This window comes from Branchiostoma lanceolatum, chromosome 3 (genome assembly GCF_035083965.1).
Source record: "Branchiostoma lanceolatum isolate klBraLanc5 chromosome 3, klBraLanc5.hap2, whole genome shotgun sequence".
NCBI classification, from domain to species: domain Eukaryota; kingdom Metazoa; phylum Chordata; class Leptocardii; order Amphioxiformes; family Branchiostomatidae; genus Branchiostoma; species Branchiostoma lanceolatum.
The window spans coordinates 29,584,079-29,601,018 of record NC_089724.1 but is presented as its reverse complement, the minus strand read 5'-3'; the positions used below and the strand labels follow the sequence as shown (position 1 = coordinate 29,601,018).

Sequence of the window (16,940 nt, the reverse complement as noted above, 5' to 3'; positions counted from 1 at the left end):
ATTCATACCAAATGTGGTATGGGAATGCGTAGGACATGTGCTTACATGGCTTTGTTCAATCTTTTTTTTAACAAAGATACACATCTCCAGTTCCTATGTATTAAACCAAAATGATGCAAAATTTGGCATGTGTCTGCCGTGGTCATGTACACAGGCCCTCGTTCAAAAGTTTGGCATACAGCCTTTCAAAACGATATTTGAAATAAACAATTTTTTCGTTTCGTTATTTTCAACCCAAAATGCATTCAAACATAGGGGTGTCACATTTTTATATTTCACCCATACTATCGCTGAAATATGTTGTTTTTGGTAATTTCCTTCTTCTCCTGTCAAATCTTCATATATATCATTATGTATACTATGGAAAACTTCATTTTTCCCTGGGGTTAATCTTTTTAAACTCAATTTTGGACTGGGGTGATCAGTGGAAGTATTTTAGAATAGTCCATTGTTATTTTGGGACAGTCTATTTTATGCATGGCGAGGAGTATGGCTAAACATGCTGTATTTGCTCGCAAATGTTGCCTTTCTAGTAACATTAATATTTACAAGAAAAACTGATATCAACACCTATATACAATATATCTATATACATCCATATATAAATTTTACATCCCTGACATAGCAAGTGCCCATTATTGCACTCTGGGTTATACCGTTTGTTGTACAATATGATTGCCTGGTGGAGAAAAGAGTTCTGTAATCTTTTTGTTCTTGCTGGGGGGATGGAGATTGTGTGTTTGTTCCTGCGTGACCGTCCAGTAGCTGTGGATCTGGAGGGGGGGGGGATCGTGTAGGGGTGGTCATCTTGGAGCATTTGTCTGAAGAGTCGTGTGTTATGTGTTGTGTTCACAAGCAGACACAGACACACGCACGCGAAAACATAACCTTCTTGGCGAAGGTAGATACAAGGACACTACATTCAAAATGTCATTCGTCAACTGTAAACATCAATGTACGTATTACAGGGAATCGAAATAACGTTACCAACTGTAACTTTATTTCAGGTAGGGGAGGAGAACTCTCACCTGAATGAGATTGAATGTGTGACCAATGGAGTAGCGTACCGTGTTGAAATTGTAGTGACAGGTGAGAAAAAAAAACCTGAAAAATAATCGCATTTCAGGATGAATTATTAATATACAACATTTTCTTTCTTTTTGGGTCTTTTGCTTGCAACGCATATTCTGTAAACCGCCGTCATACAAAAACTTTGTCCCAAATTGATCGTGATGCATGATCACACATGTACCATGAGCTGAGATACGCGCCCGATTTTTTTGCCAGATTACTACGTCTGCAGTAGTTAGAATTATCTGTCAGATTTGTTCACTTACAACATGATGAAGCTGCAGTTTACAATTTGGATCGAACAATTTTCAAAACGTCGTGCAGCTCCAGTCATTTTGTTATTTTCATTGGAATGGGCGAAATCGCTAGGTGGCGCTGCAACTAGAAGAATGCGGTCCCAAACTCAACGTAGTACTTAGCGAGAAGTAGTTTTTTTTGCGTTTCGGCGCATGCGCGCCGGAACGCATTGTCCTGGCTTTTACCTTCAAGCAAGGAGGCAAGGAAGGAACCAGGGAAGCTTGGTTCAACACTGTGTCGCACACAATAAGACCTTATATGGCAATACGTTCTCAAATCCTTGTATAGCCGTTGCCTTATATGGCAAGAGAGCACGAAAATGCAGGCAGGCTAGATTTGCATGTGACACAGGACGGCGACCGCATGTAACTGCTACAACTGTTCGGAAATATCATTGCATTGTGGTTTCGGACTTTGATATCCTGAAAAATGACCATATTACATCTATTCCACAAGATTGCAGAAGAAAAAAAATGATTTCGTCAAGAAAACGACCAAAAATCGGCATAAATGATACCATATAGTGAGGTTATAGCATTACGTCCAGAGTGAATAGTTACGTACCGCAGCTTGGCCGATCTGGCAACGCAAAGCACTTCGGACCCAGAAGATCCGGGTTCGTCTCCGTGCATGGATTTTTTTGTTCTTTTTAGATATTGAATATCAAAAATATATATTGATATTATATTAATCTATCAATATCATATTTATGAATATCATTTTTTTTCATTAATAAATAAAGAAATATTTTATATTTGTTATTTTTAAATATTCATTTAATATATACAAGGCCTTTGTCTTATGAACAGGACTTCATAGATTCCAAACCCGGCATTCGAATTTTTCTGTTCATTGTAATGGAAAATACCGTGCAGCGGCTCCTATGCGCGGTAAGATGATTCTTGCAAAACACTCGCCACTAAACTTCTATCCCCGATGTAAACAGAGGCTCTTGATGTTGTTTGCAAAACAGCGATTCTTTGTTACAGTAGCAAATGCTCCATTGTTCAGTATCGACTTCATTCAGACAACACGGACGTGGAAAGTGGCGCCCCTCGGCACAAAACTATGGGAATTTTCATGAATTTTAGCAAAATTACCCAGGAAAATAAGGAAGAAATGTTGTAAATGTGGAAACCAGAATAATACGGATGAGGTAGCTGTTGATTTGTTTGACATTTGGTAGTCATTTCAGATAGAACCTTAGCTGTTATGAACTTCTATTTCACTTAACTACCATAGTGCTGATGATTCAATGGTGCTTTTTCAAATTTTATGTTTTATTGCGTGCCATGTACATAATTACATTGATAGCTTTTATAATGAGCCTATTATATATTTTACAAATAAGTACAAGTTGTAGGCCAAGACCAGCTTTTTCAAAAGCACTTAAGTTAAGTGACGTAACTTCAAAATTGCTTTCCCCAATCTGCCTTTCTCTATTAAAACAGTACTCATTTCCCAAAATGACAATTTTTCTTATAGACTGAACAGCCCTTGAGTGACTTCCTCTGGCAGATTTTACTTCAAGTAAAGGGAAAAGACAATTCACACTTATAAACGTAGCCGAAACGCCAGCTTTTTTTAAAAGCTCTTGTTTTATTCAAGTGAGAAGACATTGTAGACGTAGTGATGACGTACTCAAGTTAACAAACTTATATTAGCGTCACCACTAAAACATATATACACAAGACATAAAAGTAAAAAAAGATAAGAAAACAAAAACTTTTAACAAAACATGATCACTTACTAATCACGAAATATAATGAGCTAATAAATATGCTAGAAACAAATGATACGGTATGAAAACTAGATATTCATGAGAAGTCACAGTAGTCACATTCAGTATTACCCTGAGGAAGGTTCCAAAACGTCGGCATTTGTGTATAAAGAATTATAATATCAGGCGGAATTCTTTCCATCTTCAGCCTGTCCCATCGGCCGGTTCGGACGGGTCTGCGCGGAGCGATGTCAGTGTTACAACGGTGCTTCGTGCCACAGCTTCAACGGCGCGTGCAAGTGCGCCCCTGGCTGGAGAGGAAGGCACTGCAGAATAGGTAGCCAATCATGACTCTGATTCCGTGTCCCATGAGTTTTGCAATAGCTTTCTGCTTCCAACATTGCGATTGATTATGTTCTAAATGGCATTAATGAGATTTTCCAACTTTCGTTAGAAAATCCAGAAGTTCGCATCAGCCCTTCGAATTCAAGTAGCGAACTGACAGACTTGCGGTACGGGCAGGAACTGCAGTTCAACTGCAAATCCTACAAATTTGCTGTCGCAAACATCACATGGTTTTTCGAGAATGACGTTTCTGTTATTTGGAACGTAACTGAGGACAAGAGGTAAGGCTTCTTTAAGGTTGTCTAGTTTCTGACCAGTGTGGATGTTATTCTTTTTTAAGCAAAAGAAAGTACGAAGGCAAAGAACGACATGTACAATTCGTACAAACTTTGCGGAGCCTCACCGCGGCGTGAGGTTAACTTCTCCGCAGCCTACGGTGAACTTTTCCGTTGCCTACGGAGAAACTCTCAGCATCCTACGCGAAAAGTAGAAATCCAATTCTTTAAATCAATCTAAAAGCTTTGTTTTCACTCACTGATTTTTTTAATACATAATTCCACAAATCTCATCACGTCACTTGTTTCCACCTCTCTCCACAGGTCTACCGTTCTATTCATCAGCTCCCTGCTGCCTCAGTATGAGGGTCACGTGACGTGTGAGGCCGTCAGTGTCAGTGGAGACAAGTACAATGATGTGGTCGACATACGAATAACAGGTACTGCATATCATGTGACGTTCGTTTTTACGTGTAACATTGTGATGCAAGTATAGAATTGTAGTTTCATGGTTAACATTTGCAAATAGTTCTCCAGTATTGTGTATTAAATTCGAAGCACACATAAAATAAAAACAGACGGTCAATTACGACAATTTTCTGTTTAGAGGTATTGTTTTAAAGGAAGGTAAAGCAGTTATATGGCCAAAAAAGTGTAAATAAATAAATGCTGAAATCTTAATCAGTTCGACCGCGCTTGGGAGATTTAAAAAATGGCTGCTTTCCCAGGCGCGACGATTTTTGTGAGTTCTCACATCACAACGACGTCGTACTTTTGCATGATGGACGTCGCTATACATTGTGAAAGTGTTGTTTGAACTAATCATGTATAGAATGACTAAATAGATTGACTTTCAAAATCCGATTTTCGGGGCATAAAACTGCTCTACCTTCCTTTAAGGGTAGCGCACGTACAGATGGGCATGATAACTGGATTTATTTACATAACAAACACTGTTTGTTTGTTTGTTTATTAGGAATCTCCATTAGTTACATTGAACTATTCTTCCTGGAGTCCTCTACACACAATCGAATAAAATACATAACAACAAATTATACAGATAATGTTGATCAGACAACTAGCATAAATCAATCATTAACGTTCTTAACCTTATCATATTATGCAATACATTAAATTACTCATAACGTCAATCAATCAATTCATCATTATCCTCATTCAATTAACATAAACAGAAACATTATTATCATATTATATAATACATGTACATAATATTATCATATATTGGATATTGTGGAGGTCAGAGGTCATGAAATATACGGATGTCCTATAGTCAAGTTTACCACCATGAGCTGATAGGTGAGTTTTTATGTCTTTGAGTTTTTGTCCAGGACCAGATTTTTACTTTGAATGCACGTGTATTTGAGGATGTAATGTGAATTGGTAGAGTGTTGTATGTTCTGATAGCTCTGTATAGGAAGGTTCGAGTAATGGCATTAGTTCTGGGTTTGGGTAGCAGGAATGCTCCTTTCTGTGCTAGTCTGGTGTTGTGAGAATGTGCGGTGTTAATTGTTTTTAAACGACTGAAAATGCATTTTGGCTGTTTTTCCTTTACTACTTTATGGAATATGTTGATAGTGCCTGTAAAAAGTCTTTCTTTTACTGAGGGCCAGTTTAACTGATTATGTAGTACATCTAGGTTTGCGTCAAAACATGCACCTGTTGCCAGCCTAGCTGCTCTATTCTGGATAACTTGCAGTTTGTCTAGGTGGGTCTGAGGCGATGATGACGTGAGTACTAAGCCGTAATCTAGGTGAGATAGGACCAAGGTCTGTATCACAGTTTTCAACAGGTTGGTAGTGAAGTATTCCTTATATTTCCTAATTGAAGCAAGAGCTCCTGCCATCTTCATCTTTGTTTTGTTTACTTGTAGAGCCCATGAGAGCTGCTGATCCACAGTGACACCTAGTAAGTCCGCCTGTTCCACCTGTGTAATGATTTTGCCTTCGATGGAAAGTTGTAGCTTCGGCGTCCTTTTTAGCCTATGCGGTGAACCCAAGATGATTGATTTTGTTTTGCCAATGTTGAGGATTAACTTGTTTGTCCTCACCCAATTCCATATCTTAGATAAGTCTGTCTGCAGCTTATTTTGTAATTCTGTCATGTCAGAAGCTGATGTGGATGGGGTGGAATCATCGGCATACATCACGACCACACTTTGGTTAGTTACCGTTGGCAGATCGTTTGTGAAAATACAGAAGAGAAGGGGACCGAGGCAGCTGCCTTGGGGTACGCCACATTTTGTTTCAATGAATGAGGAGTAGCTTCCATTCACAAACACGGCCTGTTTCCTGTTTTCTAGGTAGCTTCTTGTCCAGTTTATGGCAGATTGTGTAAAGCCATAACTTTGTAATTTGGCCAGACAGATCTCATGATTGATTACATCAAAAGCAGCGCTAAAATCTAACAAAACTGCTCCTACTAAGTTACCCTTGTCTATTTCTTCCAGCCAGTAGTCTGACATTTGGGTGAGCGCGCTAGAAGTGGAGTGAAAGCGCTTATACGCATGCTGGTTACCGGAGAAAATATCATTTGATACCATGTAAGTTTGTATTTGCTTCTGACATATTCTCTCCATGGCTTTACTTATGGCAAGTAATAAGCTTATTGGGCGACTATTTGGTCCATTGAGTGGGAAGGATTTGTCTTTTATTAATGGAATTACTTTAGCTTTCTTCCATTGGGAGGGGAAATTCCTTGCACAAGGGAACGGTTAAAAATGTGGCCAAGTGGTTTGGCAATGTAGTTGGCACACAGCCTCAGCAAGGTATTGTCTATATCATCGTGCCCGGTGGCTCTGCCAGGGTGTAGTGATTTTAACTGTTCTTCCACCTGTTCTACTGATACTTGTTGAAAACTGAAAGAGCAATACTTCTCAGCCATGATATGTTCTTTAATTGGTTCGACTGCCTTGTCTGTGTCAGGATCGTCGCCTCTTGTGAGTCTTGTGACTTTCTCAGTGAAATAATTGTTGAAATACTCCGCAATTTCAGCTGGTTTCATTAAAATTTGTCCATCTGATTCAATAAAGTTTGGTGTCTTTCTGATGTTTCTACCCAGCATTCCATTTACTGTTTGCCACAGTCGCTTGCTGTCATTATTCCTACTATGTAGGTCGATCTGTTGTGTGTAGAAGGCCTTTTTCTTTTTTCTGTTTTCTCGAACCACTATATTCCGCACTCCGCAGTCTTCTATAAGCCTTGTGGTCGGCTGTCTCTTTAGATGCCTGAGCTTTGCGTTTCGCCTGATCTCTCTGGTGCATAAGTTCTCGAAGGTCACCGTCAACCCATTGGGCCGGCGCTGCCCTTACTGAACGTTTATGCACCGGAGCGTGCTTGTCAATGATATCGGTAAAAATGTTCATAAAGCATGTTAGGGCGTCTTCTACATTGTTTTCGCTTTCCACTACGTGCCATGGCGCGGACTCAATATCATGTAAGAAATGATCTTGGTCAAATTTCTTGTAGGACCGCTTGAGAATCACTGTAGGTTGTCCTTTTGGTACTTTACTTTTCCTAGTTGTATATATGAGATTATGGTCTGAAAACCCTAGTGGAATTGAAGATGTGTTTGTGATTTTGTCTGGCATATTAGAAAATATTAAATCTATGCATGAAGAGGTTACTGGTCCGTTAGCTGTTTTGGCAATTCTCGTCGCATGTTTTACCATTTGGTTGAGGTTCAAAGCCGTCGCTTCCAATTCTAGTCTACCTCTGAGAGAGCAACTCAAATTTGCCCAGTTTATGTTAAAGTCTCCAAATATTAGTACTTCGTTACCATCATGCGTAGCTGTATCAAATGTTTGTATGATGTTGTGTAGATAGTTCGTGTTTGCACTTGGTGGTCTGTAGAGGCACCCTATAAGTATAGGTTTCATGTATGGGAGGTAAATTTGTGCCCAGATTATTTCAATATCTGGAATTTCTAAATCATGACGTCTCTTAAAGAGAATAGTGTTTTTGATGTATATGGCTACACCTCCTCCATTACTATCTCGGTCTCTTCTTATGATGGTGTACTCGCCAGCGTCGAGCGCACCATCTTGTACACTGTTGTCTAGGTGTGTTTCGGATACTGCGAGTACGTGAAAGTTGTTGACAATTAATACTTGTGCAATTTCGTGTACTTTGTTACGTAAACTATTCACGTTGATATGTCCCACGTGTAGTCCTTTTCGAGCCAGGTTAAGATCAATGGGACCGGGGTTGACGTGTATGTCACCAGCCAGCAAGAGGGTAAATGATGCCATCAGGAAGGACAGATCAGTGTCGCTAGTGTTGTTGTCATCAGCACTACGAGAGCTTCCATCCGTCTTTAGATTGATGTTGCTGATTGTGTAGATACCACGTAGTCCTAGTGAGGATGGTCGGTGTGGTGCTATCTGCCACGTGCCAGTCTTCACTCCTCCCAGCTGTTGTCTTGATTGCTGTGCGCTTCTAGATTTTGGCAGTACAGCTATTGTAATGACTGCCCAAAGCTGTGCGAAAGCTAACAACTTATCTAATGACTTCATGTTTACTGAGGACTCCAGGCAATTTTCTCTATTACAACGAGAATAGTTGGTTCAGGTTCATAGTAATTAATCTGATTATCGATCAGTCAGAAATACACACTGATTGGCTGCACCCTGATTGGGTGTTACATGTAAACAGGTGTTTCTAATCAGATAATTGCCTTAATTAGATAACAGCACGTACACAGGTGAGCTTGACGTGTGTTTGGTGCCAAGAATTTATCTAACCCTATAAGAACATGTGTCAAATTCAACTTGCATAATAACTAACAAAACAATGTGGTAATATTATGGACTTGCCAACAGTATACCGTTGTTCTAATAATATTTCGCTAGTTTTCTGACAAGTGTTCTAGGAATGTGTGTAAGATAATTGGGCCGAAGACACCTTCCACGCTGCTTCACCTCACAGCTTACTTTTACTGCTCTGTTTCTCACTCAATTTGGTTTGTTTGTCTATAATAACGTCGCATATATAACTGTATGCTTGGGCCAACGGAAAGAAAGGAAAATAAGTTCAAACGAAAAGCAATACTTGCGATTAAACGAAAAGATTGAGGGAGCTGAAATGGACGGTGTCTCGCTGCGCCGATGACCTCTGACCTCTCTGCTCTTCGTGTCACCGTTATTGTGGTATTAATGCTGTATTACTGTTGTGTAACTGTTGTATTACTGTTGTGCAATATTGCGATAACTGTTGTGCAAATGTTGTGTAACTGTCTAATTACTGTCGTAGTACTGTTATGTAACTTATATTACTGTTGTGTAACTGTTGTATTATTGTTGAATCACGGTTGTATTACTCTTGAATTACTGTACTTGTGTAATTTTTGTATTATTGCAAATGTACTGTTGTATAACTACCGTATGGCTATTGTATGACTGCTTTGGAACTGTTGTATTACTGTTACATCCTGACGGGCCAATGCAAAATAACATTTCAGGTTGTCAGGATAACCTGTACGGCGAGCGGTGTGACCAGGTCTGTGACTGTACCGGACTGGCCACGTGTAACCGGACCCTGGGCTGTGTCTGCCAGGAGGGCGTGTACGGCGAGGGTTGTCCAAGTGAGTCAGTTTCAGACGCTGAATCTCCTTCAGAAAACGGCATCATCTTACATTGAAACCGATGGTAATCAAGTAGATGAAGAGATGCATTCAGTTGAAATCAACCTTATATTAGCTGGACATTCTTTTTTCACAAAGGAAAGAAAATTACCTGCCAACGATTTGGTAGTCCGTCTGCTACCTTTCCCAATGTAATGATGGCCCGAGCTACTTATACTTCTTGCCACTAAGTGGCGAGATGTGACTGAGTTTGTATCCCCCTCGTCTAGTTGTTTTGGGCAAATTGAACACTAACCATGATGTGCATTAATCTATCAACCTGACAACTAGATAAACCTCACGTGTTGGCTACAGCCGTTACAGGGCCCGATGACGCAGGCTCACAGTCGACCCTACTGTCCATCAGTCTGACCTCGGGCGGGGTGGTTTTCGTCCTCCTCATTGCCATCTTCCTGCTCCACCGGCAAAACCAAAGGATGCGTGTGGGAGCGATCGACGATCCAGAAGTCTTCAAACTTGGACAGTATTTACAGGTATATTTTTTTCTGCCATCGAAATGCTTTCTACAGATCTATGATGCGGTCAGAGTTGTGGAGGTTGATCAAGTTTTGGGTCGATATTCCTCTTTAATTCAACTGACTTGATCATAGGAATGACATTCGCGCGCGCATCAATTTTCGTTTAATCAAAAAAAAAGTTTGCCATACTGTAAATCTAACAAAAAGGGCTACAAAGGAGGAAATATTTCACACAAACTGTCAGGAATATCGGAAATGGATAATAATGTCGTAGAATGCCTCTTTTTCTCACTAAAAACGTACTTATTTTGTCAAATTCTTACTAATGGCACAAAATGTATTTTGAACAATGAGTCTTCCGAAGTGAAATCAGAAGATGTCAAAGAACAAAAGTAAACAATTTATTGTTTGATATACCATGTTCTGCGTGTTCAGTTATTTGCAAAATTTTCCTGACATATTGAACGCAACGTTTTTGCCAAAATCTTGTGTCAATTTTAGTTTGCTCAGGGGATGACATCCATGTATCAAGACCAGTATTGCTTTGATGCCAAAAATCACCGTTCTGCACGTAAAACCTCTCTGTGATACTTTAAAAAATCACAACGCGGAAAGCATTACTATTGTGGATATATATGTTGTACAGTTAGAAAATAAAGATTCTTTACCTGACTTCATGTTCAATTAAAGCCAGAAAAAACAAAACCTTAACAATAATATAGAAGATTTGATAATTCACTATCATACACCTCCACATGGTTCAATTTCCTACCGTCACCAGGCCGTGATGCCACGGGAACGAGGTCCCTCGTCAATCAGTATCGACATAGACATGCTGAAGGAGAAGGAGATAGACAGGAACAGGCTGCAGATCGGACAACTCCTGGGAGAGGGCGCTTTTGGGCATGTAGTCAAGGCAACGCTCGAACAACCTGAGGAAGGCGATGTGGTGGTGGCTGTCAAGAAACTGAAAGGTACTTTAACTATAGCTAGCTATGAAGGTATAGATGAAAGATATTAAGACATAAAACAGTCACTTTGAAGTGTGGTCACACGCGTGCAAATTAAATAGCAGACCTATTCACTACTACCTTAAATGTGATAAAAATGAAGATCAAAAATCTGCTGTTCTCTTGATTATCTTACATGTCCAGACGACGCAGAAACAACCGCAAGGACAGCTCTTCTGAGGGAGACCTGTATCATGCTGTTGTGCGGTGACCATGACAACGTCATCGGGCTCAAAGGCATCTGTTTTAGAGACGGTCAGATAGCATCATTATGTTGTTTATGTGTCCGTGTGTATCTACTCGGTGCTGTACCACTGAAAGATGTGCAGAGGATGCCTGTCGATGTTGTCATGTACTTATCAACTAGATAAATGGCTGTTAAAACTGTCTTTAATAACAACTCCCTAACAGATGTAAGAATTCCACTCGGTGTTTACGTCATTTTAGTATTGAACCTCTTTAACTCTTTACTCTAGGGATGTCCCTGTAGCTCATCATGTACGAGCCTCACTGTTGAGCTCCTGGTTTTCATTCAGTTGGTAACTTGGAGGCCTCAGTTCAATCCTGGTAAGGGCATCTCCGTTGGGGCTGCACCCGTCCTTTGGATGGGCGTAGCGTGAGGGCCCCGTGTTTGATTTAGAAGCTACCTCGATCACAATAAAGCGGAGGGGCTATCATCCCCCCCTGCAAAAATATGCCCTGTTAGGGGGCCTGTTTGCTTTATGGGTCACTAGGCACTACAAGGATCCAAACAAATGAAACTAGCGAACGAACATTTTATGCGTCTTGTTGACTATAACTCGCATTGGTCTGCAAGTATTCTATTGGAAGGCAACGACATGCACAACATCATTTTTGTGCAGATTCAGCACCAGGGACAGAACGACCCTACTCCCGGTCCACCCGCCAAATGCCGGAAGTTAAAAAAGGTGCAATTTTAGAAGGACCTGCTAAATGTTGCCAAGAATACTGGGACTGAGTCGGATCCTTACATTTGTTTGGAGAAAATCTGATGCCACATTTCTTGCAACGCAGTTGTTTGTAAACTCAAGTCTGAAAAGAGTGCTGTAAACATGGAAAGTTTTTCATGTACATGACAGCATCTTGTACCCAGCACATGCATGACGATCAGAGGGTTTGCTTTAATACAGGCCCCCTACAATTGGTTCTGGAATATGCCGAGCACGGATGTCTTCTTCACCTGCTGTGGACGCTACGTGCGGAATCCAAAACCAACATGGCCGTTCTGTTCAACAAACGGCACATCTTCGAGACCATGATGGTGGAGGTTTGCAATGGGCTGGAGCACCTAGCGAGCAGCAGGGTGGGATGTTGTTAAAGGGAGGCTAAATTTAAAATTGAAAAGTCTACTATACTTTGCTGAATATACCCCCAAAGTCAAGTCATCACTTGTTTTACATAAGTCCGCCATAGTTCAGGGCTCTTCCGTCATTTGTAACTTGTGCAGTTCTGACGGCTACTCGCCTGATGATTGAATTAATCAATTGTAAGGTCACAATATGTGACGTCAGGTCTCGGCATTTCCCATTCAATATGAACAAGCATTTTGGATCTGGCTTTCCTGAGGATGGATTTCGAGGAATTTTCCAAATTCAAGGCTCAATATCTCCTCGATTCCCTCGAATTAGTCAGAAAATTCCTCGAAATCCATTTTCAGGAAAGCCAGATCGAAAAGCCATGTTCACTTTGGTTTGAAAATGCCGAGACCTGACGTCACACATTGTGACCTTATAATTGATTAATTCAATCATCAGGCGAGTTGCCGTCATAACGGCCCAAGTTGCAAATGACGGGAGAGCCCTGAACTATGGCGGGCTTATGTAAAGCAAGTGAGGACTTGGGGTGTATTTAGCAAAGTATAGTAGACTTTTCAAATTTAAGTTTAGCCTCCCTTTAAAAACAGCTTTATAGCCAACTACCGAGACGTGTCTCTGTGGCGCTTTGCAATATGAGGCAAATTCGTCGTAGGTCCGAGCACCTCTTGTTACGGCTCGTATTCGTCCTTTCGGCGTTATCCGTAGGCGTTTTCTAAAACCCAACACATATATGGGGAAGAGTAGTGGTGAACGGATTGGTGCTCGCCTAAAAGCAAGACCTACAATCTGTAGAAACGTCATTACGTGAGTTCGATCTGCTTTACTTCTAACTTTTTCCCGACCCTCTTTCCAAAATGACTTTTCTCGAAACCTGATTGGTCAAAATGATACGTCGTTACAGATCTCAGATCAACGTTTTCGAACACAGTAAGTATATATTATCACTGACCATTGCCCTTCTGTCCTAGATATCATGATGACATGCCTTGGTCATTTCTATTCACGCGCAGCTTGTTCACCGAGACATCGCGGCCCGAAACATCCTGGTTTGTGGAAGGGGAACCGCCAAGATCGGGGACTTCGGGCTGGCCCGGGACACGTACGCTGTTGGGTACCATCGGCAGGAGAGGGTAGGTCTACCCTGGAATCCAGAGCATATGTACCGGTCCGCGCTACGAGTTACCCGGGCCTACCCTTCCGCTCCCCCCGAAGATCTACTCTGCCCCACTATTCGCTAGCCACCAAATCTCCGCAGCCGTAAATTGGGTAGAGCGGAGCTTGTTTGGCTTGTAGGAAGTGGGGCGGGGTACGTTGTCGGGCCAGCGGGAGGGTAGGTCCGAGGAAGCTCCGGGCGCGGGTCGGTGTAGGTCCGGGGAAGCTCGGTACAATTGCTCGGGATTCCAGGGTAGGGTAGGTTGGACAGACGCGGAGGATACTCTAACTGTAGACGTCACGGCTGCGCAGCTAGGTAGAGTGCTGCGCAGATGAACGATATACGTCCCTTTGTCAACCTAAAGATTTGTCGTTTTTCATCGAAAATTTGAAGCAACTTATAGAGCTAGAAGAACAGATAGGGTCACAATTTCCAAGGTCGGTCAAAGTTTTTGGCTTTTCAGTATAACATGAGGTTTTCATAAGTTACATTTATGTTAGTACTTTTCTAAGACCTTCTCATTGAACGTGTTAGTATTTTTCAATAGGACCTCCTATCTGTGTGTCCATTCATAAGAGCAAGTTTAAGAAGGTAAGAAGCGAAGAAACCAACAATAGTCGATAAGTCAAATCAGGTTCTACATACCCATGACGGCGGTCCCGTGGATTCTGCCACCACTCTTCTCCATTTTGATTTGTAATGTAAGAAATGATAAATGTACTTAATAGCGTTGGGTGTGAAACAATGATATTACAATCAATCATAATTCTGTACCTCATAAGGTGAAAACAAGTTTCTTCAGCTTAAATTACAAATTTCTATATTTTTTTGAGAGTTTCTTACTTTTCATCCAGGGCAACGACCTCTTGCCTCTGAAGTGGATGGCACCGGAGGGCCTAAAGAACGAGGCTGCGTTCACACCCAAGAGTGACGTGTGAGTATGTTGAGCTCGTCGCTTCATAACAAGCACAAAGAAGCTTTAAAAGGACATCACTACTCTCCAAGCAGAGGTTGGTGGGGAAGATTGTGACGGTTTTATTATATGCCCCGTTTTTCGTCCGTTATCCCCACCAACATGGCTCTCTGCTTGGAGGGACTTCCCAAGTTCTCCCCTGGCATTTTCTTGGATTAAGTAATTCTAGCTGCATTTTTGTTTCAATACCATGGCAGAAACATGCATGTGTGAAGATTATGATACTAACTATGATCGCTACAGTAAGAAAAACTGTTGCATATTGTAGCGACATGCAAGGTTATGCAGACTGCACATTTTTTCGTCCTTCAACATTACTAAAAGGCGTTTTTACTTGCCAGATGGTCTTTTGGGGTCTTGTTGTGGGAGGTGGCGCAGCTTGGTCGTACGCCGTACCCTGGGATGGACGGTGCAGACAGAATATACGATGCTCTGCGAAACCACTTCAGACTCCCCCAGCCCCGGCTGTGTACAGAAGAAAGGTGCGGCTGAAATGTTGTACAAGAGTGGTGGGGGCGGAAAGGGGGTTTCTGTGATACTGACCACGGGATGGTTGGAATGGGGTTTACGTGATTAACATGTAGAAAATTCCAATTCGATGAGGTGCTATCGGATCAATATGCACATTATACAATAAATCTCTATACATATCAGATATAGACCTAGTAAATATCCATTCTGTAAACGGTTCACACAGATACCGACTGATGCAGCAGTGCTGGAAGTTTAACGAGAAGAACAGGCCGGACGCTACAACTGTCAGGAAACAACTGGAGGCAGATCCGAATGTGAGTTTGTTTGAATTTTCTTCTTTATATATAGCTCCGAAGGGTTGATTCACTTCCCTAGCACCAATTACTACATCTGCCAACGATGGATCGGCCTAAATATGCGATCTTCACGGTTTGGTGCTAGTAGATCTTTTTCTTATTGGTTGTAAGCTTACAGTCCCAATACTAGGTCACATAAATCAATTTTACTGGTTGATTAGCTGTCTACCTGTGTTGTATTGATCCCACGAATTTTAACGTGAATTACTATTGTACCATCGTATACGGATTAACCAAATATAGGCGAGGAAGTTACTGTTTAGAGATTCTGACGGTGAAAAAACATTCAATTTGCCATTTTATGTAATTATGTCGCCCATAGATCACGACGCCACTGTACACGATGTCGCTTTTACAATGTTGTGTCAATGTTCATTGCTAGGGCTTCTTCTACTTTAATGTCCCTGTCGCGGCGATCGAGGCTGCAGCACCTGTCACTCCGGTGTGAGACCACATTGGACTTCGGTACGAGATCAGGATGACGACAGTCTGGACAGAACCAATGACCTCTACAGGAACTGATGGTCCAGTTTTTTTACTTACGTCTTTTTTTTTTACATTTAAATATCTTCCAAGATGTATTCAAGGCATAATATCGCAATATATTAAACTGATGTATTAATTAAGCTTTGACATGATGATAATCAGATTTCAGTGTATTTACATTATGTTATACTCACACAATATGTCCTGATGCATACTGCTCAATGTTCAACATTTTGTTCATCGGAAAAGTGCTTTTAACCACTTGTTTACTTTAAATTTACTATACGTTCTGATAAACTGCACGTTTGTTAGAGTGGCTGCCCGAATCTGATGATCAAGCAATATATTCGTTAAAATATATCTTAAGAGAAAAAAGGGAAACAATTAAAGTTAGCGATAGGTCCACGTTTTCTTCTTGCTTTTCTGGCAGTTATAGTTATGCATTTGGATTGATAATGTTTTAGTTGTATGTATAGATCGATGTACATGACATGAATATAATTTAGAGATTAGAGATTAATCATAGAGATATGGACAATGTAATAATCATAGATACATTCACATCTATTAGAAATGAAGACGAATTCGTGTGATACAAGGGAAAACAAAAGAACACACATAACTAAATCAAGAATGTCGTCCCTTTAAACGCATCTTCTCGACGATTTTTTAATCAATTCACTACAGTAATGTAAAAGGGTCTTCATGAACTGTAGCGCCTTTGATCTACACAGTACTAATTATAAAAAGAGTCTCGTGTTTTTTAGCCGACTCTCGGATGAGATTGTGATGATAGTGACGAAGTAAAAATAATGAATGTTTTTTTATATTTCAAACATTGTAACCATTATGGCAGCAATTCTTTAGGAAGGCTGAATTGCGTCAGGGCAATAAACTCTGTACATATTTACAAATAAAACACAATTTTCATATTAGGATAAAACGTTTAGCAACCTATTTGATAAGATTTCAAGTATAAAGGACAAGACTAGCTAAAACCTTATCAGCGCCAACTTAACTATTTGAAAACATTACGACGATTATAGTTCTCATGCCAGTGAGATATAAAAACGGACAGTAGCGTTATTAGGCGCTCAGAAGGCGGATCATGTAACGATTTCCCGAGCAGCCTTCGTAACCCCTGCTTCTCCTAGTGGGTCAGTGATGTCAATACTTATCTCGAGCATTGATATTTCTGACCTAGGGTGAAGAGATGCTGCTACAGTAAGAATTAGTTCAGTGCTTAGATGAGTGGCCCCCTATGGCCTTGCACTGAGCGAGTTCGTTAAAAAAACGCACTGTTCGTATAACAGTCAGTTCGGCCATA

At 40.9% G+C, this 16,940-nt stretch overlaps 2 protein-coding genes across 2 annotated transcripts; both read left to right on the top strand.

The window, feature by feature from the left end:
• The first annotated feature begins 489 nt into the window (after positions 1 to 489).
• LOC136429114 (fibroblast growth factor receptor 2-like) lies at positions 490 to 14,262 on the top strand. The gene is made up of 12 exons (XM_066418994.1): positions 490 to 504; positions 1,008 to 1,089; positions 3,297 to 3,425; positions 3,543 to 3,714; positions 4,033 to 4,148; positions 9,184 to 9,306; positions 9,670 to 9,839; positions 10,606 to 10,798; positions 10,979 to 11,089; positions 11,986 to 12,158; positions 13,182 to 13,301; positions 14,179 to 14,262. The coding sequence occupies exons 1-12, from the start codon at positions 490 to 492 to the stop codon at positions 14,260 to 14,262; spliced, it is 1,488 nt and encodes a 495-aa protein (XP_066275091.1).
• Positions 14,263 to 14,645: 383 nt separating this feature from the next.
• On the top strand, positions 14,646 to 16,520 carry LOC136431336 (tyrosine-protein kinase receptor Tie-1-like). Its single transcript, XM_066422664.1, has 3 exons — positions 14,646 to 14,779; positions 14,995 to 15,085; positions 15,510 to 16,520. The coding sequence occupies exons 1-3, from the start codon at positions 14,700 to 14,702 to the stop codon at positions 15,573 to 15,575; spliced, it is 237 nt and encodes a 78-aa protein (XP_066278761.1). The 5' UTR covers positions 14,646 to 14,699; the 3' UTR covers positions 15,576 to 16,520.
• The last annotated feature ends 420 nt before the right edge of the window (positions 16,521 to 16,940 follow it).

Bases quoted from the DNA above. Each gene is read 5' to 3' on its own strand.
- LOC136429114 (XM_066418994.1), top strand. The intron at 4,149-9,183 runs GTACTGCATATC...ATAACATTTCAG, and splicing joins GGTCGACATACGAATAACAG to GTTGTCAGGATAACCTGTAC. The intron at 11,090-11,985 runs GTCAGATAGCAT...GCTTTAATACAG, and splicing joins AGGCATCTGTTTTAGAGACG to GCCCCCTACAATTGGTTCTG.
- LOC136431336 (XM_066422664.1), top strand. From the start codon at position 14,700: ATGGACGGTGCAGACAGAATATACGATGCTCTGCGAAACCACTTCAGA. The intron at 14,780-14,994 runs GTGCGGCTGAAA...CGGTTCACACAG, and splicing joins CGGCTGTGTACAGAAGAAAG to ATACCGACTGATGCAGCAGT. The intron at 15,086-15,509 runs GTGAGTTTGTTT...GTTCATTGCTAG, and splicing joins AACTGGAGGCAGATCCGAAT to GGCTTCTTCTACTTTAATGT.